The sequence below is a fragment of the Neomonachus schauinslandi genome, chromosome 4 (assembly GCF_002201575.2).
Source record: "Neomonachus schauinslandi chromosome 4, ASM220157v2, whole genome shotgun sequence".
NCBI lineage: Eukaryota > Metazoa > Chordata > Mammalia > Carnivora > Phocidae > Neomonachus > Neomonachus schauinslandi.
Window position 1 is genome coordinate 97,777,134 of NC_058406.1, and position 13,989 is coordinate 97,791,122.

Below are 13,989 nucleotides of genomic sequence, written 5' to 3' on the forward strand. Positions count from 1 at the left end.
ACTGCCATCACTGACCTGGTTCAGGGGCCTGTAGACAGCAGCTCCATGAGAGCCGTATGGGGCTCTTCTCCTGCCTCTCTGGCCAATTCTGCATCCCATGCCCCCCACTCCCCCCGCCCCGAACGCCACCTGAAGAACTCCCAGGAACTGCCCATCTCTCCAGAAGCCGAGCTCCTTTTCAGAACCTGTCCCCTTCTGACCTTCTGTTCATCCTCCACCTCCCTTGGACGAGTCTTCCTGATTGTCCTCCCTTGCCTCACAGAATTCATATTCAAATATTTGAACAAATCACTGTTCTTCTTTCCTCACCAAACTATATTTTGACCCAGCTTTAGACCTTCCTGAGAGGCTCCTGAGGTCACTCCATCTGAGGGTCCCCATATCTCATTACTCACCTCTTTACAGCTCTGCCGTGTATCTTCCGCTGGATGAACACACACAGTCCCATATGTCTCCATATTCACTCTCTGTGGGCCCATTTTGAGAACAAAATTATCCACGAATCTGGAACTGCGTCTGCTCCCTCACATTACCATGTGCTTCTGTCCTCTGGGCCAGCCCTTACACGGGGGTGGGGGAAAGGGTCATCCTCCACCTTGCCCGGCTGTCTACATCCTACCCCCAAGCACACCCCGTTTATCCCTGACTTGTGCTTGTGGCTGAGGAGGCGGGCCTTGCAGCCGACTGACCCTGCGTGCTCTCGGCCCGTCCGGGCACTCACGTGGAGGAAGCGGCCGGGCGCTGCGGTAGGAAGAGTGCAGATCCAGGAGGCGAGGTGAAGTGGACACGAAGTGAGCATGGACCCCGTGTCCAGGCCCTGGTTGGGCTTGCTCAGCTGGGAGCTAGCACTGCTACTGTCCTGAGTGTCTGGGCCTCCCGTGCTCTCTCTGCTTCCCTCCTCCCTGCCTCTGAGGCCTGTCTTGGGTTGTGAGGATGGGCCTCGACCTCTTCAGGCTTCAGTTTCCTCGTTGTGGTAAGGCCAGTCGACCGGTGCTGTCCAGGGGAAATAGGAGAGCCCCAGTTAAGTTTCTAGCAGTCATCACATAGAAGAGTAAAAATAAACAGGTGAAACGAGTTTTAATGATTTTATTTAACTCATCATAGCAAATGTTAACATCTCTGTAGGTAATCAATATAAAAAATATTAAGGAGATACTTTCCTTTTTTTTTTTTCCTCCTACTGAGTTCTTGAAATCTGGGGTGTATTTTATGTTCACAGCACATCTTAGTGGTCTCAGTGTGGACTTGCCCCGTGTCGAGTGCTCAAGGGCCACACGAGGCTTGTGGATACAGTGTTGAGCAGCACGGGTCCAGACCAACTGCCCAGTGGCTCATTCTCCAGTTTTGAATCTACATGAGTTAACAGCAGCAAGTTATGGAAGGAGAGGGCAGAGGTCTCTGTCTCTTGCTTACTGACGGGTCATCAGCTCCTAGAACAGCGATCGGAACATAGTAGGCACTCAGATACCGGAAAGAATGAAAGGAAATTCAGTCATCGTAGCCCACTTACTGATAAACATTCCCACTGTGAGTCTTGCCTGCCACTAAAACACGGGATATTTGATTCCTCGTCTGGTGCTCATTCTTTCATTTTTCTGTAGTTTCTTAGAGCATAATCACCAGGTAATAGAATTTCAAAGAATTGCAGATGAAATCTTCTGACTGACACTGGCAGGGGACCAGGGCTCAAACAATTTATCAGCAATTAAACTATATCAACAACTGACATTTGAAATTGCAAGAGGAAATAACTTTCAAGCAACAGGTGTCTGTGAGCTGCCAAATGACAGCAACACATGACTTGGTATATGCTAATTTAATGATAATCATTCCTAGTGGGCCATATCCGTGGCCCGCCCAGCTCCACACATGTTGAAACATCAAACACAGGGTGACTTGGCTTCTCCAGCGGAGCTGGTACAGATATAGGGTACCCCATGGTCTTGCTCCTTCACTTCAATGCATCCCCCCACCCCCCCAGTGCTTCCCAACTACCCAAATTGCCATTCTTCACAGCATTTATAATGTCAAAGGGGCCACCGAGCCTGGTGATGTGTCACTCAGGCTGAGGCCGTGCTCAGACCTGGAGGTCGGGTGCCTGCTACAGGGATGCAAACCTAAAACCTGGATGGAATGTGCATAATTAGCATCCTCCCAGAAATGGAGGCCAGCTCACACTTAAACATATGTGAATGGGGTGTGTGTGTGTGTGTGTGTGTCTAAAGTATGATAAGTGCCGCACTTGAGCTTGGCCCTTTCCTGATAACGCCCAGGGATGCTGCTAGGGACAGGACAGCAAACCGAGGCCCTCCTTCCGGACACCTGACAACTGCTCCAAGTTCTAAGCTGGAGGGTTAGGTGGTGTGCGATCCTTGATAGACCCTGGGGGCTGGCAGCCCTTAGACCCTGTGGACTGTATGGAAACTTGGCCATCCTTATGGTAAACAGCCTCCTAGGAATCGTTCAGTTTTTCTCAGTCTAGTCAGTCTTTAAAACAGTGGGGGCCGGCTCTGGCGATCTCTTTAAATGAGTCAGACCAGTAACATCTCTGATTTAGACAGAGGCATTTTGTAGGAGGAAGTGGGGCGCCAAGTTGCAACAGGGATTATTTCCAGTTCAAGTGGTGTATGTAGCACTTAATATCGCTGACACCCCAGAAAAATCAAGACTTCTGTGCTTAGCTTCCATCTAAAGATGTCCATGTCCTGACCTTGTTAACGTTTACATTTGTGACAATTTCTGGGTATTCCTCTAAGCGTGTGCACCTTTGCGGTGTCCCTGTTACAGTATCTGGGCCCGTGTTTTGATTCTGTTTTGTGCTGTTTTGCAGCCACAGCATGAGCTCTTCCAGCGTTATCTCTCCAGCCACACTTGCTCAAGCATCCTATTTTGAAAGACGAGAAAGTGCTTTCTGTTTGGAGTCCTCTTAGGGCGGGTGTCTGTGGTCAGAGTCCAATCTCTGATAACCATTCAGACCATCTGTGGGCATCCGTGGGAAGGCAGAACTTGGGAGGGCCCCTCGAACTCGAAGCGTGGTGCTGAGCCAGGCAGCCCTGGCTTCTGGTGACCCGCTTCTGCTTCAGTTCGGGACACCCCTTTCCTTCTGCTGAGGCAGCACGCCGGCTGCCATGGGAATCGCACCAAGTTTGGGGGCTGTGGCGCACATGGGTGTTCAGTGGCTAGGACCTCCTGATAACCCTGGGAAAATAGATTGGGACCTCTGGCTGAACATGACCAAGCGGAGAGTGGGAACTGGCCAGCTGCGGGATCTGTTGCATCACTGACTTAGAACTGTCTTCTCTGGGCAGAGTTCTGTGGCACGGCTCTGTTGTTTCTTTGAACGGAGGCAGAGTGTGTTTGCGAGTGTTCTAGAAAAAGCTAACACACAGTATATTTTACTGTCCTTTTCATAAACAAGACATTATTTTACGTGGTTCGATTGCTTTGGGCTGTCTGCTAACGTAAACTCTTATTCTGTGGACATTCACGTGAAACAAAAAAGCATGTCTCAGTTATCTCTACCATTTCCATGTGTTTGGGGGCAGAGGAGTCTCCAGAATGCGGCCTCTCCCCTGGGCTTCCTCAGGCTGCCCCCTGGTCCTCCATAACTCCTGGCCTTCACCACACAGTCGAGGATGAGAGAGGATTTCTCTCCAGAAGGCTGCATCTACTTTGAGCCGGTTTTTCTCCTTGCTGCCCGCTGGTCTGGTGCCGTGTTTACCAAGTCCACGGTCATCCAGAGTGCCCGGCTTGTTTCTCGAGGGCGTAGGCATCTCAAGGGCCAGACTCTGTGCAGTTGGGGAGGTGGCAGGTGTGATGTGTGCATTCGTCAGTCTGTGCCAGGCTCTTCTGTGTTCAGTGCCATCCCAGCTCCCCTCCCTCCCCGAGCTCGCCCGAGGGGTGCCCATCACTACTTGCGAACTTACCTACCTTCTGTCTGCAGCTCCGGTTGGGTTATCAGTTTCTGGGATCTAGAAAGTTGCCCTCTTGTCTGCAGAGTGTCCTGTTCTGTTGCTTTATCAGCAGATCAACACTGCCGATCTTCCAGCCAGCAGAGCGCATCCCCGCAACTGTCCCCGCGCTCTCTGAGAACCACTGCCTGGCAGCCTGGCTGACATCCGGCAGCTCCCTCAAAAGGGAGCAACCTGGGCCTTCACCTCACAGCCACTGCTCCTTTAAAACAAACCTGAGCATAATGATTAGCATTTCTGTACATAATTACCTTCCATTCTGGTGGATCCAGCCAGATCCAGCCATGGATCCCCGAATCCATGATGATCTGCAGGGAGAGGGTCTCTGTACTGACAGCTGCGAGGGACTCGTGCTCCGAATGCTTCTGCCTTGCCTCCGGCACCTGCCATCTGGCCCACCTCACCCGGGGCCCTTAGCTCATCTAGCCACCTTCCTTCCCGCTGTCCTATAAAAACCCTTCATACCTTTCACCTCTTCCCTCCACTTACTGCCGTCTACTTTTTACAACTACCTGAGCAGCTAGCTCATCTTCCAAGCCCTACCCGCACCCCCACACATGCACCCAAGCTATCTACCTCCTAGGAAGCCCCTCAGTCCCATTTGTGCCAATTTCCTGGCAGGGCATCCTTGGACAGTTAACACTTTGTATAACCTCTTTGTTCCCCGGTCCCCTTTCCCTGTAAAGCAGGGATAATGGTAGCACTGGTGTACACATCAGAGGGGTTGATCTGGATAAAGCTGGATCAGATAGAATTTGGTGATTCATGTTAGGGCACCTGGCTGGACAACTGGCCACATTTGGTCTCTCCCCCGATGAAGAGGGCCTGGAGGGCTCTGCACCTGCTAGTACCTGCTGGAGCTTCTAAGGAGGTAGTCAGTGGTTTCTGAGTGGATAGTGTTGGTAAGATGTTTAGATTATGACACCGCTGATGTGCGTCCCCATTGAGAAATAGGATTTCCCACACCATGGGCAGTGAATTGCCTTCTCTGGTGCTTCTCTGAGGGGTACCTCTAAAGACACCTTGGCGTCCTCGAAGATGAGCACTGACTCATGTCCTTTGCTCAACTGGAATCTGCTCTAAAGCAGGCGATAAAGGGTGATTGGTTCAAGCTCTGTTGTTTTCAGTGTATGTGGTGGAGATAAAGTGTCACAGTTAGAGGGGTAACTTTCTCCTTTTCTGGTTAAGACCAATACAATCTCAGTTATAGAAGAGATCACCATGGTCGCAGCACTGTGGTAGGGCACTGTGCACCTGTGGACTTGTAGCAGGAGTCTATACCCTTGCCCTGCCTCCCACCCAGCCAGTGGCGGAGCGAGCTTGGTGGGGACTGTTGCCAGTTCCAAGGGTTTGAATGTTCGCTCTAGAGTTGAGGATCTGGGGTCAGTTCACGTAATCTTTTCTGATCTTTATTCCTTAATTTGTGCAAAAGGGACAGTTGTAGCTTCCTCGGAGTGCTTGTGAGGATTAAATGGGAATTGATGGGAAGGGGCTTATGCTAAGTACCCTTTCTTTTGCACACACGTTTGTACCTTCATTTTACAGGGAATGTGGTTCTCATTCACTCGGGTTGCTGAAAGAATTGGTGGGATAGAAGAGTATGGTGTGTATGCCACCCTCTTTCACTTCTGCTTAAACTCTCTAGGTTTTTATATGCAATGAGTAGTTTCTTTTTCCTGAAAGTACCCTCTGTGGTATACTGGAGGGGGAAGAGTTTGTGTGGAAGATGCCTGCCTCGCGTGCATGGGTCCCCTCTCAGCCCGGAGCTGGGGACAGCAAATGTCTTTGCTCTGCATACACACCTCCCGTAGTCTGTCACCAGGCTTGGTCCATGGCCCATGGCTGTGTCTCTTACCTCAAGCCTGGAAAGTGTTGCTAGGAAGGTTCAGGTTTTTGAGGTAATATCCAGTAATCATAAAAGGAAATGTCATCAAAGGAATGTTGAAATGTGTTTGAGTTTCTTTTGTATTCTTAAACCCCAGCAGGGTCAGAGGAAGATGGTGTTGCTCAGTTGTCTCTGGAGGGGCTGGAGGGCTGCCATAGCTGAGAGCCTCTGTTCACACCTCAGCATTTCCATGAAACCTTTGGGACAGTAGCTTCTAGAGCTTTCATGTGAAATATCGCAGACTCAGACTTACATGTACACTGTCCTTAACTTCACAGATGGACATTTCCACATATACTGAGAACCTGTGGACAGTGTCTATGCCTAATACCCGGCATAAATAGGAATCAGTGTTGATTTGACCTAAGCCCTTGACCTTAAGACCCAGAAGTGTTATGTAGGCTCTTCACGCTCATCTCCAGCTTGTCTGTCTGCCTGTCCTGCTGGCCCACCTTGAGTCCCCTCACATTTTCATAGCCTCTGTCACTCTTATTTCTGGGCTCTAGGTAAGCTAGGAAGCAGGACTAGAAATGGCTTTCTCTCTCTCTTTTTTTTTTTTTCTATTTTTTTTTCAATTAGGGCTTAATCATAGGTTTTCAGATCAACCCGCCTTTGAGGGCCTCTGGCACAGGCCACAGGAAACAAAGGTAAGTTAGACGTGAACTTGTCCTTAGGAGCTTGGTTTGTTCTTGGGCTTGGTCAGTCTTTTCCTCTCACTTTTTGCTGCTGTTCTGCAAACCTGTCTTCCAGTGTGTGCATTCTACCCTCCTGCTGCAGCCAGATGGTAGAAGAAAAGGGAATTCAGGGGCACCTGAGGTGGTTAGTCGTCACGAGTCCAACTTTGTAGGAGATTAAGTACTTTGAACTGAGTAGGCAGTTGGTCATCCTCACTTATAAAATGGTGCCTGAATTACCAAATCAGTGAGAAGTCCTGGTTCCCACCTTGCCCAGCTTCTACTGTGCAAAATACAATGACTCTGCTTCTCAGTGAATCTTCCTTCTCAGTAAAAGGAAAATCAAACCCTAGTTTGAATTTACCAGGCATCAAATTAATTTTGTTTTCTAGTCATCATTTTGTTAATTCTGCTAACTAGAGTTTGCCTTTAACCTGGCCCTTTCATGAGTTGAGAATGTGTTTCACATGATTCTTTTATATGCAGATTATATCAATGTTGATCTCAAGCGGTTAATTAAAACTCAAACTGTTACACTAAGCTCTGGTGTGTTATCTAAGCCCTCAGGGCCTATGACTTGGATTTATTCTAGTAATACCAGTGTTTGTTGGGGTCCCTAAAAAAAATATACTTTTGATATCAGAAATTGTTTGGGCGAGAGAAAACAAAGAATGCCTTTGTAATCATCATCTGTACCTTATTTTGGGCTCCTTCTAATGGGCTAAGCACTGAATATGAACCCCGCCTAAATTTGAGCCTTCAGTAGCTTGAGCTCTTCCGTATCTAAGTCATGATAAACTGGAAGAATTAAGAACTACACCATGGATTTGTCATTTGTCATGTTCCACACCATGCTTTTATATGAACTACTTTTTTCTAAAAGTTAACTCCACTGTTCACATGTATGTCAGAAGAAGTTAGCACGCAAGATGCCAAACACAGACATCTTAGATTCCTGATAAATGTTGACTGCATTTATTAAGGTTCTTGCAACTGTAACTGATAACATAACGCATATACGCATACTAAGGTTCTTGCAACTGTAACTGATAACATAACGCATTTACGCATACAAATGTACAGTAGGCAGTCCTGAGGGTCACTATCATATGTCTGAAATGAGAAATAGCAATTCTTATAAAACTACAAAAAAACCACTTCGGGATAACAAACATAGAAAGGGTCTAGATGAGATGGCTTATCCATTATTTTGAAAGTCTGGAGGATTTTTGACAAACAATGGACATCTTCTATTAAACAGTGGAGAAGTAGAAACTCGACTAAAAGCTATTCTAGGGGAAAAACAGTCCCTCCTCCCCTGCCTACCTCTTAGAGATGCACATTTAAGGCTTGGAGGGGAAGCTTCTATGTGTTATTTGATTTGGGGACAAAGAGATGGTGGGGAGTGATAGGAAAGGCATTGAAAGAACTAAATAAGGTAGCAGATGAGTTAGAAGGCTCACGGGGGAAAGATTTTCAGATATGGCTCATAAGATTTTAACTATTTTCAGTTAATACATGTGTAGGTTCTCAATTCAAAAAGGATAAAATAAGTTTCCTTTGTCCCGTCTCCCAATCTAGAAGGGGATATTTGGTATAGGCCAAAGTACTTGTGTTTCCTCCCAGAGATCTGTATAAATGTACAAGCGTGGGCTTGTGCTTTTACACACGCACGGTTGGTTTTCTGTGAATAAACCTTGACTAGCATTTCACATTCTCAGAGATAGAGAGCTGCCTCCCTTCTTTGGGACAGCTGCATGCAATTGTATACTGTTGTACACATGCATTAAGTCATTTCACCTTCTATTGATGACTCTGGAGCTTTACAGAGAATTCTCCAGTGAATATCCTTGTGCATACTGGCCAGTATACCCACAGGATAAAATCGAAAGTAGAAAAGTAGACTTCCTAAAAGTAGAATTGATTTATAAAGAGTACATTCACTTAAAATTGAGAGTCCCACGCTGTTCTTCAGAGAGAACCTATGGGCAGTGTGCTAACGGGTGTCTGCTTCTTGATCTCTGCCGATCTGATAGGTAAGAATGATACGGTGAAATTTTACTTACCTTAAGGTAAGGTTGAATGTGTTCTGCATCTGAGCCACTGTTCAGGTATTATTTTGTCCCTTCTTCTGTTGGGGTGCTCGTCTTTCTCATTTGTAGGAGCTCATTCTTCATTAATAAAATAAGTAACTTTGCCTCACGTTGCAAATATTTTCCTAGTGTTTTCTTCTGCCTTCTTTGTGGTGTTTTTACCATGTAGATATTTTTATTTTTCTGTATCAAATGTTTGACTTTTAGGTTTTATGTGATTTAGAAAGGATGGCCTACTGTACATTTGTATGCGTAAATTCATGTTTCCCCAGGACTCTCAGGGTCTTTAATTCATCCATCTAGATCTTAGTTTGGCACAAGACAAGGAGTCACCTTATTTATTTTTTAAATGTGGATAACTTATCTACATGTCTAAACTTTTTGTCTCTATTATTTTGAAATGCCTCCTTCATTATATGTGAAATCCCCCATGTATTAGATTTTATTTCTAGGTTTTAAAAATTCTGTTCCAACAGTCTGTCTTTTTGTACCAATACCACACTGTTTCGATTATTGTGGCTTCAAAATACCTCTTATGGGGCTAATATGTACATCATCCTTGTTTCTCATAACTCTCCTGGCCATTCTTGCCCCTCCTCCCATATGAACCTTACAGATTTTCAATCTAAAACAGATTCTAACTTTGAAGCTCCTGCAAGTTTAGAGATTTAAAAATCTATGAAAGGTCTCGTGCTTATGTCTTCCCCTTCTCTCCCCACTCCCTCCCTGGAGAAGGAATGATAGCTTTCATCACGTTCCCACTGGTGTTAGATGTTCCTTCTCTAAGAACTACTGTTCTAAAGGTGGGAGTAATTCTGACTTTAATTTTAGAAACTTTTTTTTTTTTCTTCTCACAACTCTTTTGAAAAAAAAGGCACGAGTCAAAAGTCATTCCTATAGTTATTTTCTTCTACAACATTATTGAGGTTCTTCTTTGAGATATTCTTAAAATTAATTGTTCATTCTCTTCCAAGTATTGATTCACCTGCTGCTCCTCTGTTGCTGTGACTTCTCATACCTGTATCATAAACATGAGACTTGGAAGCATAATAGCAGGTGATACATAGGGAGAGAAGGTTGTGTTTTTATAGGGAGATCAACATACCTGATGGAAATCTGTGTCACCAAATCATAGATAGTTTAGCAGTGTCTCAAAACAAAGCTAGCGCCAGACTGCTTTGTAGTCATTTGGACTTAATTGTGCAGCGCCCTGTGTAATAGGCACAGTGTACTGTATGCTGATCATAAAAGGGCCACAGAGAACCAAATGTACATAGAGCACATTAAAACGATGTCCCAAGTCTGACATGAAGCCAAATGCTATCCACAGTGAGCATGAAGTATTTCACCACAAATTTTGCTTGTTATCCTTAACCTAGGCCTGCTTTGGTAGAATGATCTAGAGAGCCTAGAGCTTTTTAACACTGTCCAAACAGGTTTGAAGGGAAACTTATCTGCCTCTTGGCAAGTATTCTTCCGTAGCAAGCACAGAAGAAGCCCGGAGAAGCCCCAGATTGGTCTTCCTAGAGCCTGCTGGGATCATGTGACCACCCTTCCTGTTGCTGGCCAAGCACATTCAACCCCTTAATCTACAGACCAAAGGGAGCCTGTGCTCTGGCTTGAGAGGTGTCTGATAGCCAGACTCGACAATTCGCTAGGTCTTGGCTACACGTTGCCTTCTGGCCCTAAATCCCAGCCCAGAGCTCATGTTGCCTTTCTGTCCCTGTGAGTGAACTAACTCTTCTGTGGCCTTTCTTGTTCACTCCAATCCAGGGAACACGCCTTTCTTCTACCTTTATATTCCATCTTCTTTCTACCACACACTGCCTTTTATTGCTATGTGTGTTCTCACCCACCTTCTTAATGGCCAGCTCCTAGAAAGCTTATCTCGGGGTGTCCAGTGGTGCCCCCCACACTGAGTGACAACTATCACCATCCCTGTGAGCGATTATGTCAGGCGAGGATCCCTGGCACCAGTGCAAGCCTAAGACCCAAGCTGGAACCTCAGGACAGTGATGGTGGATGTGCATTCAAAAGCAGCGGTTTCCAAACAATGAAACTGCAGAAGTTGGGATGGGTTTTGTGTGTGCCTAGCAAGTCAGGAAGGCGAAGGGGCCGGGGAAACTCTGTGCTCGCCCCAAAGGGTGAGGATAGCACCTTGACATTTTGTTTCTGCTCTTACGTCTGTCTAGCTAATGTTTGACCCACGTGGATCCACAAGCACCTTGACTTTCTAATACAGCAGTATTTGTTTTTACACATTAGGATTTCCAGGGATCTGTTGTATTTTATTTTCTGAAACGTCAGACTTGGTTGAAGATTACTTTGGTGTAACTATGGTTCTAGCAAGTGAAGCGTGAGATGGAATGTTTTGCTCCTCATACTGAGAGCTCACTTGATTCTCAGGTAGCCTGAAGGTGCTAGATTTCAAAATACAGTGAAAAGATCACACTGCCCCGAGGAAGTTTCCCACGTGCCGCGGAGGGCCCTCCTTGCTGACAGAGCTGATCCACCGCAGGGCTGACCCGAACCTTTGTTGCCAGGAATCTTGTCATCCAGACGGTTCCCTGGCGTCCTACTCTGGATAACGGAGGTGCTGGTTACAGGGCAGACCACTCCCCTGAGTGAAAAGGATGTGGGGTTCTTGCTAACAAGATAATCCGTGTACCTGGTTCTAGCAGGACCGATCTGACTTCCTGTCCTCGGTGTGGTTGCGACCCAGAGTTGAATCTTCATCTCCACATGGAGTGAAGGAAGTCTTTTCCTGGGGTGGGGGTGGGGGTCTTGTGTTCAGGGTGTGGGGGTGGTAGCTTAGCTATCAGCCAGTTCAAGATGTAGGTAGGCATGCAAAGGCAGGAGAGGTAATTCTATGAAGAACAAGGAAAATTAGCCTAACCTATAGGCCTTCGATTGAGGAACGTGTTTAGGTGACTTTGTTTAAGAAGTTTGTCTACTTCCCTTCACACAGACTACCCTCTTGCAGACAAAACAAGTGAAACAAAGAAACCAGCCCCACATAAAACAAAATCACGAAGCAGAGGGTAGGTTTCTGCATATGTTGTCCTTACTCCGTGCACATACCCTCCCACACACATCCATGACCTGTAACCCTCACAGCAGCACCCAGTAGTAGGCACCCGTTGTCGTTGTTGTGTGGGAAAACATTCAGAGATCGTTGAGCGTCTGCTCTGAGTCCCTCGGGCTGCTTGGCCACGTAGAAGCGAATCCTAACTCTGTTTCTCGCCCCCTCACTTTCAGTTTCCCCGCAAGAACACTCCCCAAGATGGCAGAGGAGAACAGCACTACCAGGGACTGCGTGTCCTTCAGCGTGCTCAACTGGGATCAGGTTAGCCGGCTGCATGAGGTCCTGACCGAGGTCGTACCCATCCATGGACGAGGCAACTTTCCAACCTTGGAGATAACCCTGAAGGACATCGTCCAGACCGTGCGCGGCCGGCTGGAGGAGGCAGGCATCAAAGTGCAGGACGTCCGGCTGAACGGCTCCGCAGCGGGCCACGTCTTGGTCAAAGACAATGGCCTGGGTTGCAAAGACCTGGACCTGATCTTTCACGTGGCTCTTCCCACGGAGACAGAATTTCAGCTGGTCAGAGATGTGGTGCTGTGCTCCCTTCTGAACTTCCTGCCGGAGGGCGTGAACAAGCTCAAGATCAGCCCGGTCACCCTGAAGGAGGCGTACGTCCAGAAGCTGGTGAAGGTCTGCACGGACACTGACCGCTGGAGCCTGATTTCCCTCTCCAACAAGAACGGGAGGAACGTGGAGCTGAAATTCGTCGACTCCATCCGGCGCCAGTTTGAGTTTAGCGTGGACTCTTTTCAGATCATCCTGGACTCTCTGCTCTTCTTCTACGACTGCTCCAGCAGCCCCATCTCTGAGCACGTCCACCCCACGGTGATCGGGGAGAGCGTGTATGGGGACTTTGAGGAAGCCTTCGACCACCTGCAGAACAGACTGATCGCCACCAAGAACCCCGAAGAGATCAGGGGTGGGGGACTGCTCAAGTACAGCAACCTCCTCGTGCGGGACTTCCGGCCCACAGACCAGGAAGAAATCAAAACTCTGGAGCGTTACATGTGTTCCAGGTTTTTCATCGACTTCCCGGACATCCTTGAACAGCAAAGGAAGCTGGAGACCTACCTTCAAAACCACTTTGCCGAAGAAGAGAGGAGCAAGTACGACTACCTCATGATCCTTCGCAGGGTAGTGAACGAGAGCACCGTGTGCCTCATGGGGCACGAGCGGAGGCAGACCCTGAACCTCATCTCCCTCCTGGCCTTGCGCGTGCTGGCAGAGCAGAACATCATCCCCAACGCCACCAACGTCACCTGTTACTACCAACCAGCTCCTTACGTCAGTGATGGCAACTTCAACAACTACTATGTTGCCCATCCTCCCGTCACCTACAGCCAGCCGTACCCTACCTGGCTGCCCTGTAACTAACCTTGAGACCTGAGGGCTTCCGCAGTGGGAACCCCCATAGGGCAAGGGCTCTCAGGTAGGGGAGCCTCCTTCTAGATGTAGGTGTTTGGCTTTTAAAGGGGAACTCAGCTCTGATTCTACTCTTTTTTTCTTTGTGCACCCATTGGAATGGGTCTACAGTATATCATGAGCCAACCCTAAAGGGACCCATTATTCCAGTGCCACTTTGGAAAATGCTATAGGAAATACCACCTATCCACATCTTTCCAAGACAGACACTAACATGCCATGTCCCAAACAGCCGCACGGGGAGATTGGAGCTTCGTGCGCTAATGGAATCTGGGAGAATGCTTGGGCAGTGTCTCTTCTCACCCAAGCCTAGCGTAGGCTGTGTTGGCCTTCACAACGGATTCTCAGCTGTTCTATGAAAGTTGTGGTTATAGTCTATTTTCTTGTACCAGTTTTAGCCAGGCAGAAAATGGTGGACATGAGAGTGGTCTCGTGACTTCATTTTTGTTCAAGGGACTGAATTGCTTACGTTTATTCCCTGTTAGCAGAGCTGAGGATTTCTTTCATGAATAAACCAAAGCTGGTAGCTGGAGCATTGCGATCTGGTTGACAGTGGTTTATGGTTTAGATGCTGTGCTCTCACAAGGAATTGTGAGATATTGCTGAGGAAAAAAAAAAAAAAAAAAACCTTTGCTTGAAATGTAACTTGAAAACAAAATAAAATGTGGAACATAATGTTAAAGCAGAATTGTGGTGGCGGCGGCGGGGTAGGGGAGAGGGTGATTGTAAATAGGAAACGTGAATGTTCAGTTGTTGTTTTTTTTCTTTAAGGAATTCTTATTGAATGACACTTTGTTTTTTTCCCTCCCTCAGCAGCTCATCACTTTAGTTTTGCTCTTCCTAAGACTAAGGATTGTGC

General features: G+C 47.3%; 1 protein-coding gene across 1 annotated transcript; it reads left to right on the plus strand.

The window, feature by feature from the left end:
• Positions 1 to 11,881: 11,881 nt before the first annotated feature.
• On the plus strand, positions 11,882 to 13,082 carry TENT5C (terminal nucleotidyltransferase 5C). The gene has a single exon (XM_021690181.1). It carries the CDS (start codon positions 11,907 to 11,909, stop codon positions 13,080 to 13,082), a length of 1,176 nt encoding a protein of 391 aa, XP_021545856.1. The 5' UTR covers positions 11,882 to 11,906.
• The last annotated feature ends 907 nt before the right edge of the window (positions 13,083 to 13,989 follow it).

What these genes read in the sequence shown, in the direction of transcription:
- TENT5C (XM_021690181.1), top strand. Translation starts at nt 11,907, where the DNA reads ATGGCAGAGGAGAACAGCACTACCAGGGACTGCGTGTCCTTCAGCGTG.